This window comes from Fundulus heteroclitus, unplaced genomic scaffold (genome assembly GCF_011125445.2).
Source record: "Fundulus heteroclitus isolate FHET01 unplaced genomic scaffold, MU-UCD_Fhet_4.1 scaffold_60, whole genome shotgun sequence".
Taxonomy (NCBI): domain Eukaryota; kingdom Metazoa; phylum Chordata; class Actinopteri; order Cyprinodontiformes; family Fundulidae; genus Fundulus; species Fundulus heteroclitus.
This window is the reverse complement of record NW_023397033.1, coordinates 1,962,873-1,976,847: the sequence shown is the minus strand read 5'-3', so window position 1 is coordinate 1,976,847 and position 13,975 is coordinate 1,962,873. Positions and strand designations below refer to the sequence as shown.

Genomic DNA, 13,975 nt, shown 5'->3' with positions numbered 1-13,975 from the left:
TTAGCACAGAGATTTTCTTAGAAATTAAAGAAATTGTGACCCAGTAAAATGCACTAAATTATTCTATTTTTCTACCCACAAATCCATTTTGAAAGTGCTATATATTATATTTATATAAATATAAATACATTATATATAAAGTTTTAGTGGAAATGTACAATGCTCTAGCAGAAGCACATGTATGATGTTTGTGTCATTAAAAGCTCGTAATAACAACTACAGTGCTATGACCTGATGAGTGAAGACTTTACTGCATTAATGCCTGAAATCTTCAAGTCCACATATTCATGTCTGTATTCTCTGCTCGTCCATTGCACAACAAGGCCCAGTGCTGTGATTAACATGTCTTTGTAACCAACCGCTGACTTATGTAGAACCCTAATACTGTTTGTTGCTTTGTGGGATTCTGTTGTTTGAAAATGTATTTACCATTACTTTACAATCAGTCAATGCTGAGTTCAGTAAATCACATGGTTTACCTGACAGGTTAAAGCGGTTAGGGTAGTACAGGGCAGTCAAACTTTTTTACAGTAGCAGGCCACACATTATCAGGCAGGAGGGCCCCCCGGAGGGGAGAATTTTGAAAAATAGAGTCTTCCTGATGTATTTTGGAAGATTTCAAGACAGGTGATTATTTAAACAATAGAGTCAGAGTGCATGTTTCAAATTGAATAAAAGGCAAAAAAAAAAAAAGAAGTGAATGATCAATTCTTCAAAAACAACCTTTGTCTTTTTTATTATTATTATTATTATTATTATTAAAACATTATTTTTTCACATGATGTTATCATCATGTTTTAACAAGGTAAGGTAATCACCATTTGCATAAAATTAGTTTAATTTGAATTACTAGCACCACATAAAACAGATCAGATTAGGTGAGGTCTGATCATCTTCTTCTTCTTCTTCTTATTATTATTATTATTATTATTCACAGTTCTGTTCTAAAAACGATTGTAACATTTCCTCACGAACAAAGTCAAATTTTTCTGATAAAAATACAGGGTTGGAATTTGAAATTGAATTTACATGTTGAATTTATTTCAGTCATATCGCTCTTTCGAAACCTCTTATCACAGTTTAATTTCACTTGCACTCATCACACACACAATATCATATCATCGGTGAGGATTCTAGAGACGAACACAAAATGCATCCCCTGAAAAACTTTAATAATTTGCTGCTGTAATATTATATTATATTATATGTAATATTATAGATTTTTCAGAATAAAAAGCTAACAGATGTGCATAATAAGAAAATATCAGAAATACAATTATAGAGCATTCAGTATTGTAAGAAAGCCCACACTGTTTCTGGATAAATACATTACTGTATGAGTTAAGTTCTATTCCGTTTTATGCCTCTTTCCTTGTAAGTTTGAAAGTCCCATGCTCCTGAATGCACCATAGCTTTCTGATGCTCGTGAATGCATCACACTGGTTTGTAAACGCGGTGCTGTGTAGCCGCACGTTTGATCTTCCGCTTAAGACAAAGCTTTGCAGTTTCAAAACTCACGTCGGCTCTCACGGTTTATTGTTGTGTGTGAATGACAAGAGATCACAACAAATAAATCAGCCGTACCTTGGATAAAAACTTTGGATTTAATGTTGTTCATAACACCCGTAATTTTGTAAACGAATCTGCCAAATAAATTTTTTTTCCCCCACAAGAGGTTTAATAAAACGTTTTGATATCATTAATTTAAGAACAAGTAACTGCGTTGGTCACATTTTAATCCGTTTTCTTCGTCGATATTCAGTTGTACAGAGCAAGGCACGCTCTCGCGATAGGGGATGCATATCTCGGCAGGGATGCACTTTTCGGCATAACACCGGTCTGTGTTTTGATCGGAAAAGTAGCATCTCGGTTGGAGCAAGGGACCCAATCACTCGTTAATGTTGCTCTCAGTGGAGACAGATGCAAAGGTGATTTTAGGGATGTATAATCGGGGAAATGTAGGCGGCGGCAAGAGCTGCTATAGACTGCGATTTGCCGCCGTTGATCAGCTACTTTTGACTGCCCTGGCAGTAGAATCTTCTACTCTTCTATGTCCCATGTCAGTGCTAAAACAGAGAGCTAAAGGGAGAAACGTACTGGCGCTCTATGCAGCTTGTACAAAAGTAGAATTGTATTGATAGAAAATCAAAGGCCAGAAAAACTTAAACAGCACTGATGTAAAATGTTTCAAAATGATTTTAGAGTACTGTTTTTTAGGATGCTCTACTGTATTCCTGACTGAGGAACTCTGTGAAATTACTTTTTGTTTTTAGTTTAGGGTACTTCGGTATTTTCACTGGTCGTGCTTCCTGTTTGTCTCTCTCACTGTCTCTAGCTTTCTCTGGCCACCAACAGCAGTTCTCCCCCTATTCTCAGACATGAAAGGATGCTGTTAAAAAGAAGTGCAATAATCCTCCTGACCTTCTTACTGCATGACTGTCTGATCTCCTCCACCTCATCATCCTTGCTTTCAATCTCCTTAAAATGAGTCTGACGTAAACGCTCCATCTCCATCTCCAACCGTAGCTTGGCCTGAAAAATAGATCAATCATTATACACACTTGGGGGGACAGCCTGAAAAAGAAAGACAATCTGCAGATCCCCTCACAGCTGTTTTACAATATGACAAGGAAGCTAAGTTCCAGACTCTATCAATATATTTCAATCCAGAGGAAGAAAACCCAGTTTGTTTGGAACAGAGTCAAAAAAGTCCTTTATTTCATCCGATAATGTTTCATTTGCATAATGACTGAGTTAGCAAGTTTGTGACAACTGCTATGTGACTACAGAATATTTCTTTGTGTTTTATTTGTTTGTCCTGAAACAATGCAACGTCTATACCTGCTCCAACATCTGGATGGTGCCGGCTTGCTCATCCAGCTCCTCCTCCTGGTCTTTGATCTTGGCTTCCATATCGCGAAGCTGTTTCTTCATCTAAAGCACAACGTGTATAGTCACTGATAAATGTCGGGTAACCATCTGAACAAAGGCTGAGCAGTTTGACTTGGTTTGTGTATAAATCCATGAAAAAAAGAAAGACCTTAGCAAGTGATGCTTCATCCTTAGATTCCTGGGAGTTAAGGTCTTGCAGCTCTGCTTCAATCTGGTCGAGTTTCAAATGAACTGTACGCAATTCAAGGTCCTTGTCCTACAAGACACATACAGCAAGACACCAGCACACACTGAATGAGAAAGGAAGAGGAAGTGAAATTTAAGTGTAACAAGGGAAGCTTGAGCAAAGTTTCTCTCTGTGAAGCAGGAAGTCAGACGGTGGCCGAAAGGCACTCTCTAAGACTGTTGCTGAAAAAACAACATGTCTAGAAACCTCCTCAGAGTTCTAAAAATGCAACGTGGAGCTGGCTTTTGTCTGTAATGCAGCTTTAAAGACAACTGAAAGATAGAACTAAAATGTCTACAAGTCATCTCAAAACACCTTACAGGAGTAACATGTCCAATTCAAATGCAGAAATGTCGATCTATCTTCTATAACATTAAGAAACATGTGGTGCAGTGAAAACTAATGACTCGCTTTTAATAGGAGGAAATCTCCAACCAGAAGCAGACTTGATGAGTATGAGAAGCTATCTGTTGTGGTAAACAGAGCAGACACAGAAACTAATCTAAACAGAACAGAAGACAGATGCACTGGACCAGAGGTACTTTCTATGATATAGAAAAAAATTAGTAAACAGAGTTAATAACAGCAGTAGTTCCTTTGGTGACTTTTTCTGAAAAAGAAACCCAACTATAAAGGGAATCACTGAACAAAGGCTACTGTATACTAGAGCATCAGAGTAGCAGTTCCTCAGTGGCTTAGTGCAGAAAAGAGAGATGGTAAAACAGAGAGTGTCACAACCAACAGTAATGTCCACAACCAGAAAAGTTATTGCTGCATGAAATAACACTCAATTAGTGAAAACGCATAAAGAGAGCATAGAAGGACTAAAACCAAAGAGGAAAAGTGGCTAGTATGTCAGAGAAATAACAAATGGTGGCCGTTTATTTTCAAGACGGCTAACAAATACCATGTGTTTAATCTCAGCTTCTTTCACAGCCTTAGTGTTTCAGAAGTTTTGTTTTTTCTACTCTTCCATGATCCTTGGAGGATCATGGAAGAGTAATTGTTTAAATTTTAGAATTTGTTTTGTTATTTTCGAGTTGAATGATCCAGGAGAGTCTATGATATTAAAAATATTCCCTCTTTTAAACCTTTAGAATACGGTCTTCAATAAGTAAGTATTGCCCTTGGGTATATAGTTCAGTGACCCTAGACTTGACAATATATTGAAAATAAGAATAAATTAGAATAAAAAAGGACATTAAAATAATGCACAGGCTCTTTTTCCCTTCAGGCTGCAGAACATAATGTTCCAAGTTTGGTTAGAGAAGCAGAAATAATCCTTATCTTTATGGCTCTGATTCCTAAAAGAAAATTTTAGTGGCTTAGTTTCAGAACAAGCTTCCCCCCCCTCTCCCCCCCAGGGAGATCAGGTTAAAACAACACAGATGAGCTCAATATCAAACAGGCAAGCTGGGTGTGAATCAGGGCCTATTTTTCTCACTCTACTGATTTCTACTGTTCTCCAGTCTACTTTCTCTAGTTTTGCATTGCATTGCATTGCATTGAAATGACTGTTGTCATTTCAGCTTTTTAGGCAGGGAAAGTAAAATTATTGATTTAAAATGGTTTTTACTGTTTTGTTGTAGGCTTTGACTGAAGGCTTCCGCTAGCCTTCTGAAAGCCAAGCTTTGCTGATGTTTTTGAGTGTGATTTATGGTTATAACAAACTTTATTTACATAAGACTTTGATACACCAATGGGATATTAATGTTTGTGTTGTCTGGTACACTCGTTACGACCAAATTGCGCTTTTAAGGATTTTTAAATTAGGGCTGAATGTCCACTAGCATAGCGCTATTAGCTTCCCGGACAACATTAGTGCTACCACCACTGAGCTATATTATACACTGGAGTGCTTATTGCCGGCTGTTAGAACGAGTCGCTTTGAAGCCACCAGCCCTCATATTGGTACTCCCTATTTTCCCCCAGTAACTAGGGAATATGTGTGCTACAGCATCGAATAACGAGGATTTCTCATGTTCGGGGGGGCTTAAAACTTTTAAAATGTCAAATGCCATGTACTTTTATGTTATGTTCTAAAACTATCAAGTACTGAGAAAGTCATCTGCTGAAATATTTTGCATTTTATTCATTTAAATATATATATATAAAACATTTATAAATATATAAATAACAATATACAAAAAAATATATTTACATATATGTATACATATATATATACATATATACATATACACATACTTATATATACATATATATAAATTTAATATGAATAACATGTAAAATATTTCAGCACATCATTTCCAAGTAGTTGATAGTGTTAGTACATCCACTGACTGTAGAATTACCTGTGAAACGTTTTCACTCAGCCAGAAAACTGCTTGTTGTTGCAACCAAATCCTATGGGATTCTGTGAGAGTAGAGAGTAGCAAGATGGCAGCCAGTGACTTCAGTTTTTCGGCAAAATCAGCACTCCAGTGTATTATATAGCTCAGTGGCTACCACCAAGACAACACAACTACGATTCATTTTAAACATAATGCTTGGTTTCATTTCACTCTGCCATCATTCGATAGTGCTATAAGTGTTAGTACATAGGGAAGATTAATGTCGATTTAATGGTGTTTTGTATAACTATAGTGTTAACCGATCTAGTGATGATCACCACAGTACCCCTAGCTTCCCGGAGGAATAATTGCACTAATAAAATCAAGGGTCCTAAAGATACTGATTTTTACTGAGCAAATCATTCCTTAAAATGTTATTTTCTCGAATAATGTTTTAACTCAGGATTTACATTATGAATGGGTTGAAACACATCAAATGTTGTTCTAAATTAGTCAAGCTGATTTGATCTCATTCCATATTCTTTAAGATGAACTCTGGTTCTCCAACTTGGATCTGCAGTAAAGCAGGATTCACTGAATCATTCTGATGATTTTCAACCATTTTATTTGTAATTTTTTTCTTTTGTGTGTACATCGTTCTTTAGATTTTTTTTATCTAAATTTCACTTAGTAGTTTATTTAAGTTTTACTACCCTAGAAGAAAGGATTTGTTGATTGAAATTAAGTATTCTCTGGATGTTAATTTATTTCTGTTAATAAATTCTTGAACTTGAAGAGAAGTTGTCACTCGTTTATTCCAAGTATGCAGAGTTTGCTGTTAAAAGAATACCAGTGCTGAAATCACCCTTTCAACGATAGTCCTAATATCAGCTGTTTGGGCTGATATTCACTGGACAATACCTAACAGACCGAAAGTTTATTAAACTTTTTAAATTTAAATTAAATTTATTAAACATTAAATAACTTAAAACAGTGCGCAATGGCAGAACACAATGATGATTGTGATTTAATATGATGTGCATTCTCCACCTCTGACATGTACACAATAATAAAAATAACTTACTCCTGCATTCACATTGCATATTACAATAGTGTTTCAATCTGTCCATTTTATATGTATATATGTGTTCTCTATACAGTAGCATGTGTTTGATTTTATCACTACATTATTGTGTCATTGTATTATTGTATATGTAAGCACATTGTGAGCATTGCACAACCCAGAGTCAAATTCCTGGTATGTGCATACATGCTGGGCAGATAAAGCTGATTCTGAACTTCAGTGAAACCAACCTTAAAATCACCATTTATAAAGTAAATCTCCTGAAATCTGAAAATAAACAAATGTATTGGTACCAGTTCTATCACAAACAGGTATTTAGTGGTCAGTACACGAAAATAAAAACATTTTAAACTCTGTTGCATGAAACACTGGTACATTGCAATAGTTGATCCTGCATACCCGATCAACAACAACAAAATCCTCTCAAAGCAAGGTAATGCATGGACACACCTCCAGCTGCTGTCTGAGGCTGAAGGCCTCTCCACTTTGCATGTCCTTCTCCCGAGCTAGTTTCTCCCTCAGGCTCCTCTCCCTCTGCACCTCGTCCTGGACTGCACTCAACTCACTGTCAAACCTGCACAAACACAGCCACTTGGTAACAGGATCACAACACAGAAACTACAACTGATATCAGAAAGGCAGAATGCAGAAGGAGAATTTAACACCAATCCTGTCAAACCTGTTGAGTAAAGGTCCATTCATACCCTACGTTTAGCCTACACGTCCGTATTTCTGTCCGTGCGTTCTATCCCTTGACTCCTTCATACCTCCGTCCGTTGAGGTGCGCAATAACCAATATTTCATCTAGGTGGCAGTGCTGGGCGCCATTAATTCGTCATTGATCAAACATGGCGACGGTCCAAGACGTGATTTTGTTGTATTTGCTCCGTAAGTAAACTTTTTGTTTGTCCCTTGCCCCGGACACGACACATCATATATGTGTGGGTAGTTGAGGACAAGCTCCGTAAGTCGTTCCTCGAATCCCGCCATTGTTTAAAGCCCAGATGTTACGGCCAGTGGCCTTTTTGTCTGTTTTGTTTTTCTTTCTAATATGTTGCAGGTGTAATTGCATCTTCCTGCCACTCAGTGTTCTTTTAGGAATCAGAGCCTGCTGGTGCCACTGTGGAAACTTGCAAACCTCCTGAAGTCTCCTCCTAATTTACCTTCAGCCACTTCTTTCTACCATCATCCTCGTTCTGGATTGGACACTCGCCTGATTGCCTCACCAATCCGTGGAGAGCCCTCCTTATTTAAACTCAGCTTTCCCATGCAATCAGGGCAGCTGTGTTTTAGAGCAGCTTGCCACACTGCCGGCTGTTTCCAGCATCAACACCTTAGTTCCTGTGGCCTTAAGTCATCTTTGGGTTTCCTTTGTCATTAGACCATGTCCTGTCCTTTTTGGTAGTGTACATATTGTTTCTATAGCCAACTTATCAATAAATTGTTACATTTTTTCTCATACTCTTTTGTGTTGGTTTTTTATGTTACCTCCCCTGTACCCCTAGACCTTTGGGGTCGTAACATAAGTGGGGGCTCGTCCGGGAGATCGAATTATCTAAGTTCTATCTGTTTGTGGTTTAAGGTACACTTGTAAAGTTTGCGCTATTGGCTTAACATGGCTAAATTTAACATGGCTCAGTTTTTGGAAAACCCCTCTCTTGAACAACTTACTAGTTGCCGTAAAGCTGACTTGGCCCAGATTGCTAATCACTTTTCAATTTCTTATTCAGTTGCCGTGCCTCCTGCAGTGTTATCTTCGGCTGGCCCCTCTGAAACGGTTGCAAAAGAACCTCAGTGGAAGACATCAGAGGTTGATCCTGAGGTGGTTGGTGGGATTAAGACTCCTGTCACACTTCCTCGGTTTGATCCCCTTTCGGCTTCTACTGGATCAGCTAGTTCCCAGCTTGATGCTCGTTTAAAGGTTCGTCTTGCCCGATTGAAAATGGAGGCCGAGGAGAAAGCACATCTCAGACAATTTCAACTTGAACTTAAACGGTTGGAAGTTGAAGCTGAGAAAGTTGAAGCGTACAAGGTTGTGAGGCTTCCTCAATTGGAGCTGGAATGACAAAGGTTCAAGGCACCTTCAAGAACGGTGAGCTTCACCAATGCTTCTTGTGGGTCCTCTACAATCAGCCCCTTTGACATCACAAAATATGTGGCCTTAGTACCAGAGTTTCGAGAGACAGAAGTTGACTCTTATTTTTCTGCTTTAGAAAGAATAGCGCAAGCTTTGCAGTGGCCACCTGATGTTTGGTCCATACTCGTACAATGTAAAATAATTGGTAAAGCACAAGAGGTTGTAGCTGCCTTATCTTTTGAAGACACCGTAAAGTATGAGGTGGTTAAAGCTGCCATTTTGAGAGCCTATGAGCTTGTTCCTGAGGCTTACCGGCAAAAATTTAGGTCTCTTAAAAAGCTTCCCACTCAGACCTATGTAGAATTTGCCAGGGAGAAAGGGAGCCTCTTTGACAAGTGGTGTGCTTCTATTAGAGCAACAAGTTTTAGTTCTCTGAGAGAATTAATTTTGTTAGAGGAATTTAAAAACTGTCTGCCTGAGCGGGTCGTTGTGCATTTAAACGAACAAAAGGTAGACTCTTTGTCTTCTGCTGCTGTCTCTGCTGATGAATATGTACTTACACATAAGTCTTCTTTTCAGTTTATGGCCTCTAACTCTCTGTCTACTAATGTTGAAGATGAAAACTCAAGGGAGACCTCTTCAGGAAAAGAATGCATTTTAGGAGGGGAGGTGTTATGGCCAGTGGCCTTTTTGTCTGTTTTGTTTTTCTTTCTAATATGTTGCAGGTGTAATTGCATCTTCCTGCCAGCTGGTGCCACTGTGGAAACTTGCAAACCTCCTGAAGTCTCCTCCTAATTTACCTTCAGCCACTTCCTTCTACCATCATCCTCGTTCTGGATTGGACACTCGCCTGATTGCCTCACCAATCCGTGGAGAGCCCTCCTTATTTAAACTCAGCTCTCCCATGCAATCAGGGCAGCTGTGTTTTAGAGCAGCTTGCCACACTGCCGGTTGTGTTTTGTTTGTTGTGATGTGTTTTTGTTTTACTGTAACACTCGTTTAACCTGACTATTGAAGGCTGTGTCACTCGTCTGGCAATTTGCCGTGGCACTCGGTTTTAGCCTCTCAACTCCTGGTTGTGTTACTCGTCCCCTGTTTTCTGTGACACTTTGTTAACCTGTGTATTGAAGGCTGTGTCACTCGTCTGGCAATTTGCCGTGGCACTCGGTTTTAGCCTTTCAATTCCTGGTTGTGTTACTAGTTTTTTTTGGTTTTGTCTTGTGGATTGTTTAGTGTTGATGCTGTTTCCAGCATCAACACCTTAGTTCCTGTGGCCTTAAGTCATCTTTGGGTTTCTTTTGTCATTAGACCATGTCCTGTCCTTTTTGGTAGTGTACATATTGTTTCTATAGCCAACTTATCAATAAATTGTTACATTTTTTCTCATACTCTTTTGTGTTGGTTTTTTATGTTACCTCCTCTGTAACCCTAGACCTTTGGGGTCGTAACATCAGAATTATAACCTTCTTCATGATTTTGTTGACATTTTGTACTACAAACTCAATAGCGCCCCCACCTTTTCCGGTCGTATTGCTCCGTATTGATCCGTTTTGTCCGTAATCGTAAGCTCCCAATTTTTGTGTCAAAATACGGACAAAATCGACGGTTAGAACGTATGAAACACTCCACACATATTCGTATCCGTCTTTTACGTGAGGTATGAATGGGCCTTAATTCAACATTTTAACATACTATCTTATTGGCAACACTATGACCAAATCCATAGAACAAGGGAGCCAGAACCTTGCGTTGGTAGGAGTATGATGCTATGAATAATGTGAAGACGCACAGTAACAGCAGTTGACCTGGCTACTTTGTAGAAACCTGTCAATGCGTGTTTATGAACAGACAGAAATTGTAGTGTCAAAGTTTGCATGCTTGTACAGACTTCCTCTGCTTTTTCTCCAGGTCATGGTTCCGGCTCTGTTGGCCCTCCAGGTGCAGTTTAGTGTCCTGCAGCTCAGCTATCAGCCGCTGATTCTTTTTCTTTAACAGCTGAATGTTTCGCTGAGACTCTTCATTATCAGCCTGCAAGTCCCCAATCTGCAGGAAATACACACAGACACAAGGTTTTATTACTACCAATATTAGGACTATTCTATTGATTTCCATTGATTTTAGCAACTGCATTTATGCCAAACCCTAAACAAACAAAATGATCGCAGACCCAGTGGTCACTGATGGCTAGACCTGAGACTTTGTTTGAGCTTTAGCTACAAGTTAGTATACAGAAAGTACGGCTGCCCCTGAACTAACAACACAAATAACCGAGGAACCTAAAACAGATTTACAAAGTGGAATAAATAAGTTCCCAAATTAAAAGAACACATCCATCTCATACAATCCTGTGATATATAGGATATTTATCCCTGTAAATGAGAACAACAGTCCAAATTCTGAGATATCTGACAGAAACCTGGTGGACAGGAGCATTTTAGGGAAATCTAGAAGATAAGAATTTAGTGATCATTTACCAATCAAAATAACCAATCCAAATGAATCCTTATTCATTCCCAATGACCTTCAACCAGCGCTAAGGAAAGGAAAGGTCTCTTATAGTCCCTCAGAGAGGAAACTTGTCTCTGCGTTTAACTCATCCCTCAGGGAGCAGTGTGCTGCCAACACTGAGTGGAGCACGGGGAGCAATCTGTGGTCAAGGGTCTTGCTTAGGGATCCAGAGTGATAGACTGAGTTTCAAACTGGTGACTTCATTAACATCACACTCTAAAAATTTTTTTAACATTAATCATTATCAGGCACCTATTCAAACAACAGAAGTCCAACTAAGACTTGGAAACAGAGTTTAAGAGAGGAGAAATTCTATCCCCAGTATCAGGTTAGATAGTAGCAAAGACCTGCTCTCATCTCTCAGTCACAAAAACAAACAGACTAACACAGCTCAGAAAGATCATAGGCTAAAGCAACATCCTCAGTAATCTGATATTATGGGATTTCATCCCAGGAAATAATCTCTCACTTTTTATACAACTTTGATATAATAATACTAGGTTGACAATTATTATCCTACAATCTAATGTCTTAATCAAACCCATCCATTCATCCATCCATTTTCCGAACCGCTTTATCCCTCATGGGGTCGCAGGGGTTGCTGGTGCCTATCTCCAGCGTTCACTGGGCGAGAGGCGGGGTACACCCTGGACAGGTCGCCAGTCTGTCGCAGGGCAACACAGAGACAAACAGGACAAACAACCATTCACACACACCTAAGGACAATTTAGAGAAGCCAATTAACCTAACAGTCATGTTTTTGGTCTGTGGGAGGAAGCTGGAGTACCCGGAGAGAACCCACGCACTGCCACTGTGCAGCCCGTCTTAATCAAACCCCCTTTCCAAATCCTAACTACCCTGAAGAAACTACATAACTACATCTTTCCTCAAAATCCTCAATCTTTCCTCAAAAGACCCAGGGGTGTACTCGAACCCAGGACCTTCTTGCTGCAAGGCAACAGCGCTACCCACTGCGCCACTGTGCAGCCCGTCTTAATCAAACCCCCTTTCCAAATCCTAACTACCCTGAAGAAACTACATAACTACATCTTTCCTCAAAATCCTCACTCCATTACAATTTTGGCTCAATTATAATATCTCCCCAAAGTACAATCCCTAGCTCCCATTCTAAACATCCAGGCTTTTATTTTGTAAGTCTTACCAGTACAGGAAGTAAATCCGGTTGTGTAGAACATGAGGCAAAATAACGTAAGGTGGAAATGCCAAAAACTCAACAAAGTCATATAAACTCATATGAGCTCTGGTAATAAAGTCATATTAAGCTCCTGGTTGAAAGCGGGCACATGGTTGGTTAGTCATTTACTATGTTTAGGACGTTAGTGAATGCGTATCAGGTTGACAATGGTAGAGTTCAACTGTACCATTGATTTGCTGTGCAAACCAATGGTTGCTGTTGTATTCATGTTATACCTGAGGAGAGACACTTTCATATGTTTCAATTACTTAAATAAATGATTATTTGAATATGTTTAATAGGACTTAAAGTCTCTGTGAAAGAAACGGTTTTTGTGTGCATGTATAAGAACAAAACAGTAGTTAAATTATTCTGCTTTATTTTTCCTTTACAGCTTTTACAGTGTGTTCAACACATTATTGTATGGATGAAATATTAAAGAAATGTTATGAACCATCAGTGCAAGTGACGATCATTCCCACCATTAGCTGTTGTCCATGGTGGTCTATATGAAAGTAAACTTGTAAAGTTGTAAAGTTCCACTCGGAACATTTTTGATAAGCCCATCCACATTTAGATTCTATTATCCTCCCACTAGCTAGCAAACGTGCAGTGAGTGCCTTAGGGCATGATGTGTCTGTATCCACTCACCCTTCTTTCCAGCTGCCGTTTGTTCTGCTGCTCTGCCTCCAGCTTGTCATCAAACTCCTGTTGCAGTCTTTTCTTGGTGAACTCAATCTCCCTGATGGCTCGCTCATACTTTAGCCTCCACTCTCCTCCTGCTTCAGAAACACATTCCCAGACTGTGTTATATGCTTTAACAAACAAGCAGTATGTGTAGATTCTTACTGGAGAAAGACAACATGTGTCTGCATATTCACTCAGGGACAAACAAAGTAACTAGATGGAGTGGTGGAAATGAAAGTGCATGTATTTAACAGTCATGCAACTACAATGCAGTAATTCTGGTATCACATTAAATGGATAACACAAGGCCCATTTCAAATATAGGTTCCTCAACGTTGTTTTTCCCAAAACCTCTTAACCCCACCTAGGTCACTTCCACTAACACCTTGCCCCTAATGCTGGGTGGCTCCTCTTAAACTAAACATATTATGTAAACTCCTCTTTTAGCTCTTAAATACATGTTTTTGTGTAACTGAAATATTTAGGAACGCTGAATAGTTGAATGTAGTCTGGCCAGGTGCTGTGGAGATATCTTTATATTAGAATAGAATAGAATTCAACTTTATTGACATTGCACTGTCACAAGTACAAAGCAATGAAATGTGGTATGTCTGCTTTTAACCCATCCCCTAGGGGAGCAGTGGGCTGCCACTGTGCGGCGCCCGGGAAGCGTTCTGGGGTTAAGGGTCTTGCTCAGGGACCCAGAAGGCAGGCACTGGGGATCGAACTGGGTACTTGCATCCCTCTCTGAGTGCAAGCGCGCAGCTCTAACCACTAGGCCAGCACTCCCCATATTCTGTCTGGTCCATATTTTTCAAACTGTTCAGTTTTCTCTGTTCTCTATCATGTTTTTTAAACAATAAAGTCACAGTATTTGCTGTGGAGCTGTTAAACAAGGTCATGGACCTCTGTCTTACCAATTATGCAAATCTGTCATTTGTATTTCTTGCCACGGTTTTGTAGTCCCAGTTGAAGGGTGTCGAAGTGCAGAAGTGAAAATGTTTTGTTGTTGGGT

General features: G+C 39.3%; 1 protein-coding gene across 6 annotated transcripts in view; it reads right to left on the bottom strand.

Moving 5' to 3' along the window:
- The window catches only part of LOC105918954 (unconventional myosin-XVIIIa), a 188,869-nt gene that overhangs the window by 44,727 nt on the left and 130,167 nt on the right, over nt 1-13,975 (bottom strand). For 4 of the 6 annotated variants that reach the window (XM_036133281.1, XM_036133278.1, XM_036133279.1 and 1 more), the window contains 6 exons: nt 12,925-13,055; nt 10,459-10,613; nt 6,944-7,067; nt 3,041-3,148; nt 2,842-2,934; nt 2,422-2,532 (listed from right to left, as the gene is read on the bottom strand). In XM_036133281.1, the coding sequence (XP_035989174.1) occupies nt 2,422-2,532; nt 2,842-2,934; nt 3,041-3,148; nt 6,944-7,067; nt 10,459-10,613; nt 12,925-13,055 (722 nt within the window). The remainder of the gene's footprint in view (nt 1-2,421; nt 2,533-2,841; nt 2,935-3,040; nt 3,149-6,943; nt 7,068-10,458; nt 10,614-12,924; nt 13,056-13,975) is intronic. The other 2 variants (XM_036133282.1, XM_036133283.1) reach the window with 1 other exon arrangement.